This window comes from Symphalangus syndactylus, chromosome 15 (genome assembly GCF_028878055.3).
Source record: "Symphalangus syndactylus isolate Jambi chromosome 15, NHGRI_mSymSyn1-v2.1_pri, whole genome shotgun sequence".
Classification (NCBI taxonomy): Eukaryota; Metazoa; Chordata; class Mammalia; order Primates; family Hylobatidae; genus Symphalangus; species Symphalangus syndactylus.
The window spans coordinates 83,530,512-83,550,828 of record NC_072437.2 but is presented as its reverse complement, the minus strand read 5'-3'; the positions used below and the strand labels follow the sequence as shown (position 1 = coordinate 83,550,828).

The 20,317-nt window shown below is 36.4% G+C and overlaps 1 protein-coding gene across 1 annotated transcript in view; it reads right to left on the bottom strand.

The window, feature by feature from the left end:
- LOC129463763 (UDP-glucose:glycoprotein glucosyltransferase 2-like) overlaps window positions 1-20,317 on the bottom strand; it is a 142,415-nt gene that overhangs the window by 50,379 nt on the left and 71,719 nt on the right. Inside the window, 4 exon segments of the mRNA XM_063619093.1 lie at window positions 729-814; window positions 1,148-1,306; window positions 12,574-12,724; window positions 15,079-15,170. Coding sequence (XP_063475163.1) covers window positions 729-814; window positions 1,148-1,306; window positions 12,574-12,724; window positions 15,079-15,170 — 488 coding nt within the window.

Genomic DNA, 20,317 nt, shown 5'->3' with positions numbered 1-20,317 from the left:
GGTGAGCATGGTTTTGCGGTCCAAGGCAAAGTCTGCTGCTCACTTCCCTCTCCTTCCTCCAAGGGGGTATCTCTCCAGCTGTGCTGTATCAGGTGGAGGAAGGAGTGATGCATGTAATGTAAATTATCCTACACTCTTCAATGTGTCTTTCTTATTTCTGTGCTACACTGCAGTGCTGTAACAGCTCACCTCGTTCCTTAGTTTTTATTAAGGTAGTTTCATGTGTGGAGTGGATAGTTGTTCAAATTGATGTTTCTGCATGGGTATGAGCACCGGAATGTCCTATTTTGCCCTCTTGCTGATGTTCAGACCTAACCCAGTCATCATTTTTTTTTTTTTTTTTTTTTTTGAGACAGGGTCTTGCTCTCTGTCCCGGGTTGGAGTGCAGTGGTGCGGTCTCTGCTTACTGCAACCTCCGCCTCCCGAAGGTTCAAGCAATTCTTGGGCCTCAGCCTCCTGAATAGCTGAAGTTACAGGTGTGTGCCACCATGCCTGGCAAATTTTTGTATTTTTAGTACAGACGGGGTTTTGCCATGTTGGCCAGGCAGGTCTTGAACTCCTGGCCTCGTGATCTGCCTGCCTCGGCCTACCAAAGTATTGGGATTGCAGGCTTCAGCCTCTGTGCCAGGCCAATCTTAACACTTTAATTGTTGTTTTGATTATCTTGGTTGTATTACACTAAAAACGTATTTATGTGTAAAAATTTAAAAGCAGTCTGCATAACTCACCCAACTATTTGATAAATATCTTCAGATTTTCCTCGGTGTAACCTCAGTATCCAAGCACCTGGGTTTGCTTTTAATTGAAAATACCCCTTTTAAGATGAGAAAAAAATAATCATTGAGTAATATGACTAAAAACCATCGAATTGCTCATGAATACACGAATGATCCAAGAAAGTATTTACTAACTGTAGAATGAATAAATTCTATAAATCAATTCCAAGAGATTTTACAATAACCTGTTAAAAAAATTATGAAAGCATGATTTTCCCCATTTTTGTTTTATTTATCTTATTCAAAGATTCAATTTTGTTTTCTGCAAACTGTTCAGCAACAGCAGAATAAAGATTATTTCATTTTACTCTTAAGAACAGAGAATTTCACCAAAACGTCAAATTAAATATCATCAATTAAATAATACTTACATGATTGGCCATCACTATTGTATCAACCACAACAGGTTTATTTTTTGTGCCTAGTGTGAACTGCAGACCCCGAGGAGGCTGTTCTGTCACTTTATCAAAGCATTGTCCTTCCAGTAGTAAGTATTCTAGTTCATATTCTGCTGCCACAGTTTTCTCACTCTGTGGAGGAAGTATGTCATTGTTTTTGGTGTTATGTAAAACTCATAATACAAAATTTTGAAATAAATAAATGTGATTATTTTAATATTGGCCAATGTATTTTTGTGGGTAACTTTAAGTCTTTGTTTTACACTTGAGTGAATTCGTGAGTTGAATTGATTTCTTCAAGACAAAAAGCTTATGATAAACTTTTTCTTTTTCACGACATCAGCTTTATCTGAACCTCATGATATATGCACCAATATAACCAAGCAGGAAAGACGTGAACGTGAGATTTAGATGGGAAATTCCTTAAAGAATCTGCTTCAGTTTGCTGTTGTCCTGAAGCTCCCACTTCAGACTTGGCAAGAAAGCTAACTTACTATCTATTGGCTTTCTTGTAATTAAAAAATTAATGTCTATAATCAACTAATTATAAATTGATCAATATATTTTTAAAGTTAATTTTAAAAAATTAAAATTAATTTTCCACTTCCAAAGTGGAAAGAAGAAAAAACAGAACGCACCTCAACAGAATAAACACTGATATAAACATCAACACACTGATTTCCATTTCTTGTCTTTATAAATTTTTTTATAAGAAAGTAACCTGCCTTTTCATTAAACATGGTTTTCTAAGAACATGTCTCTGTCTCTATAAACATCATTTTAAATGGCTGGACATTCCAGTTGTTTCTGGATTTTTCTCTATTGCAAATGTTATAATAAATATTTTCAAGATAAAGCTTTTTCTCTACTTCATATGAACAGCATAACTAAACATGAAAATAAATCAAACAGTGATTTTCAGAGACAGAATTCTGTTGAGATTGAAGACAGCAATGTTACCTATATCTAATCTTATTTCACCATATTAGGTTTTCAACACTATTGTTTAGTGTGTTTAGGATATAGACTATTTGGATATATTCTGTATTGTATAGTTGTTTTCCTTGACTGCAATTGTCTCAGAAATAATTACAATATTTGTTTACAGAATTTCTTTCTTGATTCTTGTTATTTTACTGCTTTTAAGAACAAAAAATAAGTAACTTATTTGAAGACAGTATTTATTTCAACAACTTTAGTTGAATTCTGAATTAGTTGTTGAATTTACTATTCTAGCGATAAACTTTATATAATTTATTAACCTATTTCCAGAGTCTTTATAGCAATTTACTTGACTGGAAAGATTTCCATGGGATAGTCTCAGAATAATATGAGAATGTTAAAAATTAGAAAAAGATTGTAGAGATCATGTAGTTCAACACCCTCACTTTACAGACAAGGAAGCTATACACCAAAGTGACTATAAAGTAAAAATTAATTTATTGTGAATTAGATACTAGGGAAGAGTCTAAATACACTTACCCAGTTTGTGAATAACAGTATCTTCTTAATTTTATAATATATTAATGTGAAAATTTCTCTTGTTCCTATATATTTATAAAACAGACTTCAATTCTGTTGACTTATTCAAACCACAACATAAAAACATAGCCAATTCCTTTTCCAAAGAGTTCTTTCTAGTGAATATTTTAAGTTTTCATAGAGGTGATTTAAGTTAAATTAGTTCCTATTTTCAAAGCTCATTTATTTATTTATTTGTTTGTTTGAGACAGGGTCTCACTCTGTTGCCCAGGCTGGAGTACAGTGGCATGATCTCGGCTCACTGCAACATTTGCCTCCCGGGCTTAAGCGATTCTCCCACCTCAGTCTCCCGAGTAGCTAGGATTACAGGTATAGGCCACCACTCCGAGCTAATTTTTTGTACTTTTAGTAGAGACGGGGTTTCACCGTGTGGGCCAGGCTGGTCTCGAACTCCTGACTTCAAGTGATCTGCCCATCTTGGCCTCCCAAAGTGCTGAGATTATAGGTGTGAGCCACTGCACCTGGCCACAAAGCTCATTTTTAGCAAAAATATGAAAGTTAGTGATTTTTTGATGCTTATGTTTCCATCTTCCCTTTACATGTTTATTTTGTTTTAAATGTTGTTGATACCAGACATAAATTTAGTAGCTTTCAAATATAACCTTGAGAATGTATTAATTTTTTTATTATACTTTAAATTCTGGGGTACATGTGCAGAACGCACAGGTTTGTTACATAGGTACACACACGCCATGGTGGTTTGCTGCACCCATCAACCTGTCATCTACATTAGGTATTTCTCCTAATGCTATCCCTTCCCCTAGCCCCCCGGCCCCACGACAGCCCCGGTGTGTGATGTTCCCTTCCCTGTGTCCATAGAACATATTAATTTTTCTAATACGATATTAATTGTATTGTTCTTCTGTAGCTGAATAGCTGTCTTCCTTTAAGAAAAGGTTAAGTTTAATTATAAAGATTAACATTTGGGTTTGTTAACAATTGTCTGTAAATATGTTAATCTAGTATTTTTGTTGCTATTGAACGTGATTTTGTGTAACTGCAGACACATTTTCCCAAGTTATTAATAGCAAAGCTATAACACATATCTTGATCTGTGATCTGAACTCTGACAAGCTATCTGACAGTGGAGATGGATAAATGATAGTACATCTTTTTCTTGCATCTTATCTCAAGGCAGGTGAAGGCTGAACTTAACGACTTTAGTGCAATCTGAACTTTAAGAAACTATTCAGGACTCTGGGCAAAAATCCAAGAGAAAGTTTAAGGAATTAGTTTTAGATAATTTGGTGGTTTGAGGCATATAAGGTACGGTAGTCTTCCTTTATCTGTGGTTTCTCTTTGTACAGTTTCAGTTACCCTCAGTCAATCATGGTCCAAAAATAAGTGGAAAATTCCAGAAATAAACAATTCATAAGTTTTAAACTGTGCACTGTTCTGAGTATTGTAATGAAATCTCGCATGACAGTGCTTGTGTTCAAGGAACCCTTATTTCACTTAGTGACCCCAAAGCACAAGAGTAGAGGATGATGACCTACTTTTATAATTGTTCTATTTATTATTAGCTACTAAGGTTAATCTCTACTGTGCCTAATTTATGAATTAACTCTTATCATAGGTAGGTATGTATATAAGAAAACAAAACATGGCCGGGCGCAGTGGCTCATGCCTGTAATCCCAGCACTTTGGGAGGCCGAGGTGAGTGGATCACAAGGTCAGGAGATCAAGACCATCCTGGCTAAGATGGTGAAACCCCATCTGTACTAAAAATACAGAGAATTAGCCGGGCGTGGCGGTGGGCACCTGTAGTCCCAGCTACTTGGGGGGCTGGGACAGGAGAATGGCATGAACCCGGGAGACGGAGCTTGCAGTGAGCTGGAGCTTGCAATGAGCCGAGATCGCGCCACTGCACTCCAGCCTGGGCAACAGAGCAAGACTTCATCTCAAAACAAAACAAAACAAAAACAAACAAAAAAACAAAACACTGTATATAAGGTTAGGTACTATGTGTGGTTTCAGGTATCCACTGAGTGGGTGGGGGTATCTTCGACAAATCCCTTGTGGATTAAGGGAGACTTCCATAGTACAAGTCTTCTGATATATAAATTTTCAAGTTTGTTAAGCTTTTGTTTAAATTTCTAAGTTTTGCAAAAGGGACAGAACTCTTCACTGCAAATGTGACCTTTTCCCAAATTTTGTAAGTGTTTGATGGTTTGAGATATAAATTTCATATATTATGCACTGAGAGAATAAACTGAGCCTAAGATGAACAGTGTTCATCTAATTCATAATATAGTATTATTTAGGATCTATAGCATATCTCTGGCAATCAAACAGAAATTCTTTCACAATTATATTTGTAATGCATATATCAATAAATATCAATAAAACTGATATCAAAATTATTTATGTTTCAGAGGGATTAATGCATTTTTCTGTGAATTCATTTTAACAGAGCCATATCCTATTCCTGTTAGCAATCTTTTATTTATTGCATCTTCTCTTGCCTTGGTAACCACCATTGTTGTTCCAGGTATTTTGACATCTTTCATACACACACACACACATATATATATATATATATATATATATATATATATATATATATGCTGTGACAAAATATAATTAGAGAGTCTTTGGATGCAGTTCTAACAATAAGTGCTGAGAAGAGCAACACATCTGAACTCCAGGTAAAAGTAACTGTCTCACTTTTAGCTTTTTATTTTTTTTTTTTTGAGACAGAATCTCGCTCCGTCACCCAGGATGGAGTGCCATGGCACAATCTTGGCTCACTGCGACCTCTGCCTCCCGGATTCAAGCAATTCTCCTGCCTCAGCCTCCCAAGTAGCTGGTATTACAGGCGCGTGCCACCATGCCCGGCTAATTTTTCTATTTTTAGTAAAGATGGGGTTTCACCATGTTGGTCAGGCTGGCCTCAAACTCCTGACCTCATGATCCACCCGCTTTGGCCTCCCAAAGTGCTGGGATTATAGGCGTGAGCCACTGTGCCCAGCCTAGCTTTCTTAATCATTTTTGTCACCTTTAATTATGAAATTAATGCTGGTTGTGCAATAATGTCAATGAAGTGACAATCACATGAACAAAGTCCTGCCAAGGGAGAATTTTCCCAGATCAAGTTTCTTCCAGGTGTTTGTATAGTGTTTGGGAATTAGGTGTAAACAGGAATATTTGCACAAGTTAGTAGTATGTGGTGGTAAATCTCTCATTGTTAGTCTCATTTTTGCCAGAGTGTACGTACTTTTCCCCTTTATCTAAAAATCCTTTCTACTACACCAAATGCCTTTGTTATTTTTCCAAGATGGTTGCAGAATATTTTAAGTATGTATAGCACACAATGAAAAAGATGAGCCTGAGGGGTAGTTAACTTTTACAGATGCTAGAATTTATAATCTCCTTTTGTTTATTCACCTAAACTATGAAGACACAGGAAATTTTCCTTCATCCTAGTGTTCTAACTTCAGAGTTAGAGCTAGTGTTCATCTGAACAACTTCTAAAAAGACGCTATTAGATTTGACACTCAATACAAAAAAAAGTTTTACTTAATCTCCATCAGCTGTTGAACAGCTGCTGAAATTTTCACCAGCAGACTCAATTTAAAATCTTTCCTAAGCTGTACTAATTTCTCCCACTAGAAACACTTCACACTTTTGGATAGCACGTTTAAAAGTTACCTTATTGAGTATATTGCCACACTCTCTTCATGAAGAATTCCAGACTATATTAAGAGATCTGACTGATCATGGAAAAAACCGATTTTTTTTTCACTTCTCATAAGATTCATTTGTTAAGTTTTTCTCATTAATGCTATTAGTTTGCTGCCTTTTCTCTAAATTTGAAGGACTGATATTAGAAGATGGTTATGACTGAGTTTTAGGTTCTTTTTTAGGTGGGTCCAGTTGGGAGTGATGGGGAGTATGTTACAGAAAAGTGATTTAGGATCCCACAGAATCCACACACGAGTGGATCAAAATAAACTTTCCTAGAAGGAAAATCTTTAGGCAAAAGATAGTGCATAAGAAGCATGAGAAATAAACATTATAAACAATCTTAACCAAATTATTACAGGTCAATGTTTATGCTTCAGTCAAGGCAATGGCTATATTCTACAGGAGGTATCAGACACAAAGAGCTGGAAATAGGTCAGAGGGAGGACAATAAGGAGAAGCAAGTATTTTTTCCTCATTTTCTGGATACCAAGTGATATGGTTTGGCTCTGTGTACCCACCCAAATCTCATGTCTAATTGTAATCCCCACGTGTCAGGGGAGGGCCCTGGTGGGAGGTGATTGGATCATGGGGGCAGATTTCCCCCTTGCTGTTCTCATGGTAGTGAATATTCGTGAGGTCTGAAGGTGTCAAAGTGTGTGGCACTCCCCTCACACTCCTGCTGTCATGTGAGATGTGCCTGGCTTCCCCTTCCACCGTGATGCCATGGTTGTTTCTGGAGGCCTCCCTAGCCATGCGAAACTGTGAGTTAATTAAGCCTCTTTTCTTTTTAAATTACCCAGTCTCAGACAGTTCTTTATAGCAGTGTGAAAACAGACTACCACACGTATCTTAAATTCTTCCAAAATGCTTCCCTTTTTTGTGGTTTCTGAATTCCTTTTCTCATTCTAGATTCAATGTTTAAAAGACTCAGTTTAATACTTTCTTTCTGCGCTGTGAATTACAACAGATGAGGAAGAGAAGTCTGACTACTCACTAGACAAGGGTCATACAGGGGGTGATGAGAAGCAGGTATACCTGGCCTGTAGTATACCGCAAATTTTGTTTCCTACTTTCTACCCTAATGTAGTTAGAACTACTTTCTCTGGCTCTTGAATACATGGTTCTGGGAAAATCTGATATCCATATGCAGAATAATGAAGCTAGACCGCCGTCACTTACCATGTACAGAAATCAACTCAAGATGGATAAAGACTTAAACATACCCCAAAGTATAAAACTACCAGAAGAAAACATAAGGCAAACACTTTTGGACATTGGTCTAGTAGGTAAAGATGTTATGGCTAAGACCTCAAAAACATAGACAACAGAAGTAAAAATAAGACAAATGGGAAAAATCTTCTGCACAGCAAAGAAAAAAATCAACAGAGTGAAGAGCAAGTCTGTTCGATGGGAGAAAATATTTGCAAATGATTCCTACAGGGACTAATATCAAGAATATACAAGGAAGTTGAACAACTCAACAATAAACAAATAATCTGATTTTTAAAGGGGCAGAAGATCTGAATTTCTCATAAGAAATTATACAAATGGCAAACAAGTATATAAATAATGTTCAACATCACTAATTATTAGATAAATGTAAATAAAAGTGACATGGAATATCATTTTACCCCAGTTAGAATGGCTATCATTAAAAAGATAAAAGAATAGCAGATGTTGCTGAGGATGTGGAAAAAGGAAACTCTTATAGACAGTTGCTGGGAATGTAAACTAGTATAACCACAACGGAAAACACTATGGAGATTTCTCAAAAATCTAAAAACTGAACTACTCTCCAATCCAGCAATCCCATTATGAAGTATTTATTGAAAGGAAAAGAAATCAACATCTCAAAGAGATACTGCACTTGCATGTTTATTATAGCACTATTCACAATAGCAAACATATATAATCAACATAAGTGTCTATCAACAGATGAATGGATAAAGAATATGTGGTATACATTCACAATGGGGTATTATTTGGCCACAGAAAAGAATGAAATGTCATTTTCTTTTTTTTTTTGTTTTTTTGAGACAGAGTCTCGCTCTGTCGCCCAGGCTGGAGTGCAGTGGCGCAATCTTGGCTCACTGCAAGCTCCGCCTCCCGGGTTCACGCCATTCTCCTGCCTCAGCCTCTCCGAGTAGCTGGGACTACAGGCGCCCGCCACCACGCCCGGCTAATTTTTTATATTTTTTTTAGTAGAGATGGGGTTTCACCGTGGTCTTGATCTCCTGACCTCGTGATTCGCCCGCCTCGGCCTCCCAAAGTGCTGGGATTACAAGCGTGAGCCACCGCGCCCGGCCTGAAATGTCATTTTCAGCAACATGGATGAAACTGGAGGTCACTGTGTTAAGTGAAATAAGCCAGACACAGAAAGACCAATATACCGTGTTCTCACTCATAAGTGGGAAATAAAAATGTTGACCTCATGGAGTTACAGTAGAATGATAGATACCAGAGGCTGGGAAGGGCGTGCTGGTAGGAGGGGTTGATGAAGAGGTTAGTCAATAGGTACAAACAAAAAAAAGTTATCTATACAGTTAGATAGAAGGTATAAATTCTACTATTCAATAGCAAAGTAGGGTGACTATAGTTAGCAGCAATATATTATATAATTCAAAGTAGCTAGAAAAAAGGACTTGAAATGTTCCCAACACATAGAAAGGATAAATACTGCTAGTGACGGATACCCCAAATATATGGATTTGATCATTACACATTTCACATACATAAGAAAATATCACATGAATCTCATAAATATGTAAAATATTGTGTATCAATTTAAAAAAAAACAAAAAACTATTTTCTTATGATCATGTAAATAATACATACCCATGGTTAAAAGTCTGGAATTCACAGAACATGATGAAAAAAATTAAAACTACCCATTAAACCACATCACCCATTAATGCCTTAAATTTCGATATATTTCCTTCTAATCTTCTGCCCGTATTTTTACATGACATAATTCTATATTTTTTACTTAACAGAATCATTATCTTGTCATATTTATAAACATAATTTTCATGTCAATAATACTCGATTGTGTGAATGTAAAATTTGTAACACTTCTCTGTTAGGTAACTAGTTTCTATTTTGTTTGTTTTCAAAATATGTAGTGATAATCATATCTTCGGGAATAAAGCTTTTTTTCCATTTCCCACTATTTTTTTATGATAGCTTCCAGGAGTGAACTTACTAGATAAACTATGTATCATTATAAGGGCACCACAGGCATAACTTCTTTTTTTTTTTTTTGAGATAGAGTCTTGCTCTGTTGCCAGGCTGCAGTGTAGTGGCACCATCTCAGCTCACTGCAACCTCTGCCTCCAAGGTTCAACTTATTCTCCTGCCTCAGCCTCCCAAGTAGCTGGGACTACAGGCACGTGCCACCACACCCAGCTAATTTTTGTATTTTTAGTAGAGACAAGGTTTCACCATTTTGGCCAGCATGGTCTTGATCTCCTGACCTCGTGATTCGCCCACCACATCCTCCCCAAAGTGCTGGGATTACAGGCGTGAGCCACCACGCCCAGCCCTTTTTTTTTTTTTTTTTTTTTTGAGATGGAGTCTCACTCTGTTGCTCAGGCTGGAGTGCAGTAGGGCGATCTTGGCTCACTGCAACCTCCACCTCTCAGGTTCAAGTGATTTTTCTGCCTCAGCCTCCCAAGTAGCTGGGACTACAGGCACGTGCCACCACACCGGCTAATTTTTGTACTTTTAGTAGAGACGGGGTTTCACCATGCTGGCCAGGATGGTCTCAATCTCCTGACTTCGTGATCCACCTGCCTTGGCCTCCCAAAACTGCTGGGATTATAGGCATGAGACACTGTGCTTGGCCAGGCATAACTTTTTAAAAGGATATGCTGATTTACACGTCCTCAGTTAAATTCTAGTTTTTAATAGGTACTGAGATATTATTTCATAGTGGTTATTAGGGTATTTACATTTTTATGTTATTGTGAATAAATCATTATCTTCCAAATATATTTTGAAAGAAAAGCTTTTGATCTTTATCATGTCACTTCAAACCCATTTTATTAAAAGCCTTTTATTATAGCTTTCTTTGAGGAGTTTCAGTTATACAATCTTGTCACACAATATTTTTATTTTCTCATTTCTAATACTCTTTTTATAATAATATTAAATCATAATTATATTGATCATGTTGTAATTGTAATGCTTCCAGAGTTTCATCATTAAAAATGATGTTTTTTGTTGTCTTAGATAGTTACTTATTCATTTAGGGAATATTTATATTTATTGAGTACCTACTAAAACCAAGGACATAATGGTAAGAGAAAAAATGAAACAAATTTCTACCTTCAAGAACTTTATATAGACTCTAATAAAAAAACAGATATAAAAGCATCACAGGATAAATGTAAAACTATAACTGTGCTAAGTATACAAAGGGATTAATAGTTCTGACATATAATGTATGTATATGTGCTGATATAATTTGGATAATTGTCCCCACTCAAATCTCACGTTGAATTGTAATCTCCAATGCCGGAGGTAGGGCCTGGTAGGACATGTTGGGTCACGGGGGCAGATCCCTCATGTCTTGGTGTTGTCTTTGTGATGTGAGTTCTAGCAAGACCCGGTTGTTTAAATGTATGGCACCTACCCTCCAACACTCTCACTCCTGTTCTTGCCATATGAGATACCTGCTCCCTCTCTGCCCCCTGCTGTGAATTAAAGCTTCCTGAAGCCTCCCCAGAAGCCAAACAGATATTGGCACCATGCTTCCTATAAACTCTGCAGAACTGTAAGTCAATTAAACTTCTTTTCTTTATGAATTACCCAGTCTCAGGTATTTCTTTATTGCAATGTAAGCATGGCCTAATACATTTGCTACACCCATACATGTATACCTGTATGAAGAATCACATTATACACATACACATGTGTGTACGAAAGGGTTCACTCAACAGGCATGGGTTGCTCGCACCTTGGATATTCCCAAGAAGGGTCTGTTTACGTGACTGTCTCTTGACTGGGTCCTGATAATTAAGCTCTTGGAATGTTCTGATTGATAAAAGAGTGTTTCGCACAGTTAGAACCCTGAGCCATGCTGCAGCAGTTCCAGCAGTTTGTCTAGAGAGTTTAAACAATCTGAGTTGTAATAAACATCTGCTTTTCCTCAGTCTGGAGCTTCAGCCACTGATGGCAGGTACAGAGAGCCACTGTATGTCTACATGATGGATCGTCTCTCACAATCTTGAACTCAGGCTCAAGTAAGTGAGCTTCCCTGGTAGGGAGCACTTTGCACATATTGTCACATATCACATTAAGCCTACAACTCCACTACGAGGGAACTCTTGGAAGCTTACACCTGGTTTACTCTGGACTTCACCCCTGCTGATTTTTTCACATCATTTTGCCCTACTAAGCCATAACCATGAATATAACAACTTCTGGGTCTTGCAAGTCCTTCTAGCAAATCACTGGATTACAGGGTGGTCTCTGGGGATTCTCTAACACAATGTGTAGATTTAAAAAATCATCTGGATTGTTAAGGAAAGTTTCTCTCAGAAAGGGCTATTTCAACCTAAGTTTGAAAAAGGAATAGGAGTTAACTGGATAAAGAAAAGAAAAAGTGCTTTCTAAGCATGAGATAAAGGATAGTGGTGAAAAGAACGTTTCACAGTCTAAGAAATGAAAGGTGAGAGCAGCCATCTGCAGCCTCATAGGCCATACTGAAGACCACTTCTCTGCTTAAGCAACAAAGGGTAATAAGATGAAATTTTTTTCGAAAAATCACTTGGGCTGTAATACACACACCAGAACCTTTGGAGGCCACTGCAGATTGTTTAGGCAGGACTTTCATCATGTTAAGGTAGCACTTTTATACACCTCAGATTTTAACTATGTATTTGGTGTCTTGTTGTTATTGTTCATGTGGTTATTCTGTTGTTATCTCTGAAGGTGGAAAGGACACTGAATGAGAGTGAGTAGGTATTCTTGTGACAAAACAGAGACTATGAAGAAGGAGAACGAAGCTGCAAGTGGGAGAGAAGATGGGTCTATAGTTCTACTTTCTCTTTTCACTGAGAACTGTTCCAAAATGCTGACATTTATCATCAGGCCTGCTGATACTTCGTTTTATGTTAAGCCTTAAGTATACTACAGGTTTTAGAACAAGGAATAGCATAAGCACTTACCATTATAGAAGAATGTCGAATATCTAATACATAAGTATATTCCCAAATGTGTGAATTTAATTTTAAAAATTTGCTCATATGTTCCCCATTGATCCCAAGATTGCGAAGGCCATTCATCATTTTTCCTTCTAATTTCAGCATATCCAAAATACTATATATTCAAAGAAAAAAGTTTTATTTTGATTTTCCAAATTAAAAACAAATCTTTTAAAGTTTGATAGACTTCTTAAAGCATTAGAAATGAGATTTTTTGGTATCTTCATTAATAGCAGGAAAAATATATTAAACTCATTAAGAAATAAGGCAAATAGTTCTAATTAGTTACCCAGAGTAAACTTACGTAATTTTTTTAGTGGTAGTAAAAGCTTATTATTATATAAAAGATAAAACAACAAAGACTATTGTATTCTTTATCAAAGTGGTGAGGATATGATCAGCCCTGAGAAAGCCAAAAATGAGAAAAAAAATATTAGGTCACTCTTTTGACAAACCTACTACAAAAATAATGTAAGATCGAACAAGACATAAAGTATAAAATTCTAATACAGAGGAAGCTCCATTAAATCATGAAGTTCACACGTGTTTGAATACAAATTTAAATTTTTTGTTACATATAATTTGATAGTTCTTAAACATAATAGAAAGTATTACTGTAAACAACCAACAATAACCCCATTGACAACAAATTGGGGAATCTAAATGTTTAAACTACTCTTCAAGTCTGTGGCTGAGGCGACTATTCAGAGGCAAAAATATAAACGGGACTCTTTAATGGGCTAGAACAGAATGTTTTAATGTAGATATATAAGAACCTGCTTATGTACTTCATCAGTCCTACTTGCCTTTCTCCCCAAAGTCACATGTTCCGACTGTCTCAGCCTCCCTGGGGGTGAAATGAAGGCCTTTATAGAACCAATGCTGATCTAATCCTAACCCATGGAGGCTCTGGCTCCTCCCACTACTCTCAGGATCAGAGCAAGAAGGGCTGGGCCATGTATGGGGCATGTTATTGGTTCTCCACAACCCAGTAAAGCAACGACTGACAGGAGACAGGAAGGGAGCACAAAATAAATCCTTACTCCTGTTCTTTCCCCACATGGACAATTCCAAAGTAGTGGTTGCATAAAACCTCTCTCTATATGATGTCTCTGTAATATGACATTTTACTTCCATTTCCTTATTTTCTTCCATTCATCTTCCTCTTTGCATTAATTTTATTCCACATCCTCCGATCTTTTTCTGAGAACTTTTTTGATTATGCTATCCTCAAAAATGTCAGATGATACAACTATTCTCACATTTTGTCTCTTCTTAAGAGAATCATGGTAGCATTAACTAGTGATCAAATCAATGAGGAATAAAAATGTAGCACACATCCTGCAAATCACTAACGACCAGGTGTAGGAGCTGGGGGGTTTTATTTTTTTAATAACCTACAGCCTTCCTAAATTATATGTGAAAATATTCCTGCCATAAAAATTTCCTCATACACTACCTTAGAAAGCTTTCTAAAATCTCCATACCATTTCTCTACTTCCTTTAAACCTGTTTTCACTGCTGCTGGGCACATATATAATTTTTGTTCCCCTGAAATTTACAGGCTAGCATTTAAAAACTTCTCTACTCTTTCTATGTGTATTATATATATCTATCTTAGGTTATTATTTTTACAATACTAGGTCTAAGAATTCAAGTAACTAAAGAGAAAAACCCCATTTGAGATAAAACTGTAAAAAATGTTCGGTAAAACTACTTCTCAGTCTTTCCAATATATTTTCCAACATATTTCGGAACTGATAAGAATTTAAATAAACAATTCAAATAATTTCACTTCAACAAAAGTATATTCAATTGAATTAAAACTGAATCTCTGAATTAAAGTATGCTTCCTAAGTTCATCTAATGTTCCAAATATTAATTTTAATGTAGTTTTCTGTTTCTCTATAAAAGTAACTCTTCTGTTGGGCCCACAACTTTTAATTTTGGGTGAGTGACCATTGATAAAGCAAGGACTTCCTAATTCTGTCCTGTTCAAAATTCTGAGCAAAAAAAATTTTGAAGAATTTTTTTTTTTTTTTTTTGGACAAGAACTCAGCATCCAGCATTCAAATACAAGCACTTTAAATTCCTCTTGTCAATTTCTCTCTTCTGGGGAAATACCCCAAGTTGACTTCAGTTCCTATCTGGTCTCTGGTTGTTCAGTCCAGTTCCAAATAACTTCTCTGCTAAATCATCAATCTACTCTTCAATAAAAGACAGTTTAGAATGACAAAGTAATTATAGGTCTAACCCTCATCCAAATAAATATCTTGACTATTTCTCCCAGTTCTGATATTCTAAGACACTTTGGGCTTGCTCATTTTGGTAGAAGAAAGCTGTTTTGTACAATCAAAAACAGGTATTTATCTTTAAAGTGATCTTCATAATTTGACTTATACTAAATTCAAGACAATGTTTACTTTTATATAAACCATAGTTCATTTATAGCAATAATTTGATACTTACCTAAAAGGGTCATAAACATCCATATCAACACGAAGGCCATTTATAAATAGACGAGCATCACCTGGCTGAATTTTAAATCTATCTTGAAGATCCTTGAAGTAGAGCAAAGCAATAGTTAATCAGTGATAGAACAATAGTGATCTATATTAGGGGTCACCATATTATTTCTATAAAGAGTCAGAAAGTAAATATTTTAGGTTTGGCAGGCCATACAGTCTCTGTTGCAACTATTGATCTCTGCCTTTGTATCTTTAGATACTATGTAAACAAATGGACATGCCAATGTTTATTGTAAAAATTCAGCTGTTAGGTCAGGTGCGATACTTTGGGAGGCCGAGGTGGGTGGATCACCTGAGGTCAGGAGTTCAAGACCAGCCTGACCAAGATGGTAAAACCCCATCTCTACTAAATACAAAAAATTAGCCGGGTGTGGTGGCACATGCCTGTAATCCCAGCTACTTGGGAGGCTGAGGCAGGAGAATCACTTGAATCTAGGAGGTGGAGGTTGCAGTGAGCCAAGATTGCGCCATTGCACTCCAGCCTGGGCAACAAGAGCAAAACTCCATCTCAAAAAAATAAATAAAGTAATAAAAAATAAATAAAAATAAAAATTAAGCTTCTATTTATAAAAATAGGTGGCAGACCATATTTGGCCTAAAGGTAGCAGTTTGCCCAGCCCTGATCTCAGTGATGGGGAAAATCTTAAGACAGATTAGAGACAAAATTCAATACCTGGATATTCTGATTTTATAATACATGATATTACAGTTCTAATGTTACAATAATTACTTATCTACATTTCATATAGTGTGTGTATGTGTACATATACAATTTGATAGTTGGCACATTCCTATTTCTTGAGGCAATGATATGCCAAAAGTAAAACTTTGGCCTATGTGTAAATATTTGGAGCTCACTCTAAATTCATGAAAGTTTCCATTAAAGCTGTATTTGAATTTTCACTCTTTCATTCAGTAAACATTTCCTGAGTGCCTGCTATGTTCTAGAAACATCTCCAGGCACTAGAGCAGTTAATAAAAGTAAAAAAGGGGATGTTCTTGTCACTAAAGCAAAGTAGTCAAGATCACAGTGTAAGTATCCAGTACAGTTGTCAAGATCACAGTGTGAAGATCATGCCTGGTTTAATCCTGATCTTTCTACTTACTAGCTGTTAAGATTTGGGCAAGTTCAAATCGCTTTCATAATCCTCAGTTTCCTCATCTATAAAATGGGAATAATTATATCTATCTCACGTTTGCTATAGTTTAAATGTAATATACATCTATGTCTTGTCACCTATAAAGTGCTCACAAATGAAAGCTGTTATTATGAGGGTAGGCAAATAGATTTAGGAGGAAAAACAACCAGTGTATTTCAACGACATCATATGATAAGTCACATAATAGGGACTTGCGTGAACTACTCTGTAAAGGCAGAGGAAGCAACTAACTTGAAGAGATGCAAAGAAAGCTTGACAATGGTGAATTTTTCTTTATGATTATCACTCAACAGATGAGCTACACACAGAGAAGGGAGAGGAGGAACTTAACAGAAAGTATTTCTACTTGTTTTATACAGAATCCTGGCAAAAGATTAAACCCTAATATGAAAAGGTTCAGAGGTAAAATTTTTATTTGTCTTTAGCTACTTTAGATGTGCCTATCAAAGTTACTTAATTAAGAAATCTATGTTCCAACTTCAAAATCTACAGATGCCTAGTGAACTTATATTTCCTGCTGTTTTCCCCCAATTTGGCATCGAAACTTCACACACCCTGATTGAAGCTTTCTCCAGCACCTCATACATTCGTTTTAGTGGAGCTCAATTGTAAGTAGAAAGTACACCAAGCATGCAGATCCATACTAAATTGCTAAATCCCTCAAGACTGTTTGTCAGGCCCAGTGCCTTGAACAATAATGCTCAGAAAACAGGTAACAGACTGAACTCAGCGAATCTGCTTGCTGAAACACTGTCAGAGAGAAGAGGTTTGCCTATGAGAGATTCGTACTTACAAATTCTTCTCTTTCCTCTGCCCCAGAAAGTTAGCCTTAAGTCCTGAAAAACTAGTGTATATTTGAGTATGTAATTTAAGGTGGCCTTTCTGAAATGAGGAGTAAGAAATCAATTTCTAGCAACATGATAAACAAAAGATTCAAAAATTCTCTTACTAAAAGAAAGTATCAAAATGCTAGATTAAAATATTAATAATGAGACTGGGTGCGGTGGCTCACACCTGTAATCCCAGCACTTTGGGAGGCTGAGGCCGGTGGATCACTTGAGGTCAGGAGTATGAGACCAGCCTGTCCAACATGGTGAAACCCTGTTTCTATCAAAAATAGAAAAATTAGCTGGGTGTGGTGGTGCATGCCTGTAGTCCCAGCTACTCGGGAGGCTGAGGCAAGAGAATCGCTTCTCCCCAGGAGGTGGAGGTTGCAGTGAGCTATCGCATCACTGCACTCCATCCTGGATGATAGAGCGATACTCTGTCTCAAAAAAATAAATATGAAGAATGTCCCCTAAATGTGGCTCAGAGTTGAAGAAAGTATTCACCTAAGGACAGACAGGAAGTAGGAATATGAATATAGAGATGTAAATAAACACTAAAGACCTTGCCTGGAGGAAATTTAGAGCGTCCTAGATGACCCAAGACTTGGGTTTTTAAGGGCCAATCTCAGAAGAGCAGGAAATTTAAATTCAGGACCCGCATCCAGATATCCTTATGCACACATCCAGATATCCTTATGCACACATCCAGATATCCTTATGCACACATAAAGTGCTACACTTATGGTGAAAAGGTGAATTAGAAAACAAAATGCTCTGCAGTAACAGCATAGAAATTTGTCTATCTCACCTTGGTTCTTGGTGGAGGAAGAATAAGTCTCCCAAATGAATTCATGGCCTCTAGCTTATTTTCATATGGGTTTGGAGCTGGATTTCATACGATATTTATGGTCCAAAAAACTTAGATTTTTGTATTTAAAGTGCAATTAAACTAGTAGCCCTCTTAGGCTTGAGCAGAAATAAATGCAAATCCTAATGGAGAAATATAAGCTCATTTTTTCTTAATGAAGAGGGAACCCATTTATTCTAATATGTCTCTTTAATAACCAATGGAGCTGAGCTATTACCTGAAGCTAAAGAAATTCCAGTTGATTCGATCTCAGAAGACTGGTTGAGATTTACAATGGTAAAATGGTTTATAAACATGTTTGTGTGTTCCTAAGGTGAAATGATACACACTCTGAAATTTAAATTTTTCTAAAAAAATTTATTTTTAATTTTCATGGGTACATAATAGTTGTATATATTTATAGAGATCTTGTGATATTTTGATAGAAGCATATAATGTGTAATGATCATATCAGGGTAGTTGGGATATCCGTCATCTCAAATATTTACCACTTTTTAATGTAGGGGACATTCCAAATCAACTCTTCCAGTTAAAGTATACAATAAATTAATGTTAACTATAATCACCCTATTATGCTAACGAATAGATCTTATTCCTGACTGCATTTTTGTACCCATTAACCAACCCCTCCTTATCTTCCCCAGCCTCCAATAACCATCATTCTACTCTCTACCTCCATGAGATCAGTGTTTTTAGCTCTCACATATGAGTAATAACTTGCAGTATATGTCTTTCTGTGTATGGCTTATTTCACTTAACATAATGTCCTCTATTGTTGGTAAAGATGACAGGATTTCTTTTTTATGACTAAATAATATTCCATTGTGTCTATGTACCAAATTTCCTTTATCCACCCATCCATTAATGGACACCTAGATTGATTCCATATTTTAGCTATTGTGAATAGAGCTTTAATAAACATGGCAATGCAGATATCTCTTTGATATACTAGTTTCCTTACTCTTGGGTATATATCCAGCAGTCAGATTCCTGGATCATATGGTAATTCTATTTTTCATTTTTTTTGCGAACCTCTATACTGTTTTCCATTGTGGCTTTACTAATTTACATTCCCACCAACAGTGTATAAGCGTTCCCCTTTCTCTGTATCCTTGCCAGAATCTGTTATTTTTTTTGTTTTAGAAAAAAGCCATTTTCCATACTGTCCAAAGTAATTTATGGATTCAATGCTATTCCCATCAAGCTACCATCAACTTTCTTCACAGAATTAGAAAAAACTACTTTAAATTTCATATGGAACCAGAAAAGAGCCCGTACAGCCAAGACAATCCAAAGCAAAAACAACATAGCTGGAGGCATCATGCTGACTTCAAACTATACTACAAGGCTACAGTAACTAAAACAGCATAGTACTGGTACCAAAACAGATATATAGATCAAAGGAAGAGAACAGAGGCCTCAGAAACAACACCACACATCTACAACCATCTGATCTTTGACAAACTTGACAAAAATAAGCAATGAGGAAAGGATTCCCTATTTAATAAATGGTGCTGGGAAAACTGGCTAGCCATATGCAGAAAACTGAAACTGGACCCCTTCCTTACACCTTATACAAAAATTAACTCAAGATAGATTAAAGACTTAAATGTAAAACCTAAAACCATAAAAACCCTAGAAGAAAACCTAGCAATATCATTCAGGACACAGGCATGAGCACAGACTTCATGACTACAATACCAAAAAGCAATTCCAACAAAAGCCAAAATTGACAAATGGGATCTAATCAAACTACAGAGCTTCTGCACAGCAAAAGAAACTATCATCAGAGTGAACAGCCAACCTACAGAATAGGAGAAAGTCTTTGCAATCTACCCATCTGACAAAAGTCTACTATCCAGAATCTACAAGGAACTTAAACAAATTTACAAGAAAAAACAAACAACCCCATCAGAAAGTGAGCGAAGGATATGAACAGACACTTCTCAAAAGAAGACATCTATGCAGCCAACGAACATAAGGAAAAAAGCTCATTATCACTAGAGAAATGCAAATCAAAACCACAATGAGATACCATCTCATGCCAGTTAGAATGGTGATTGTTAAAAAGTCAGGGAACAACAGATGCTGGAGAGGATGTGGAAAAATAGGAACGCTTTTACACTATTGATGGGAGTTTAAATTAATTCAACCACTGTAGAAGACAGTGTCGATTCCTCAAGAATCTAGAACGAGATATACCATTTGACCCAGCAATCCCATTAGTGGGTATATACTCAAAGGATTATAAATCATTCTACTATAAAGACAAACGCACACATATGTTTACTGCAGCACTATTTACAACAGCAAAGACTTGGAACC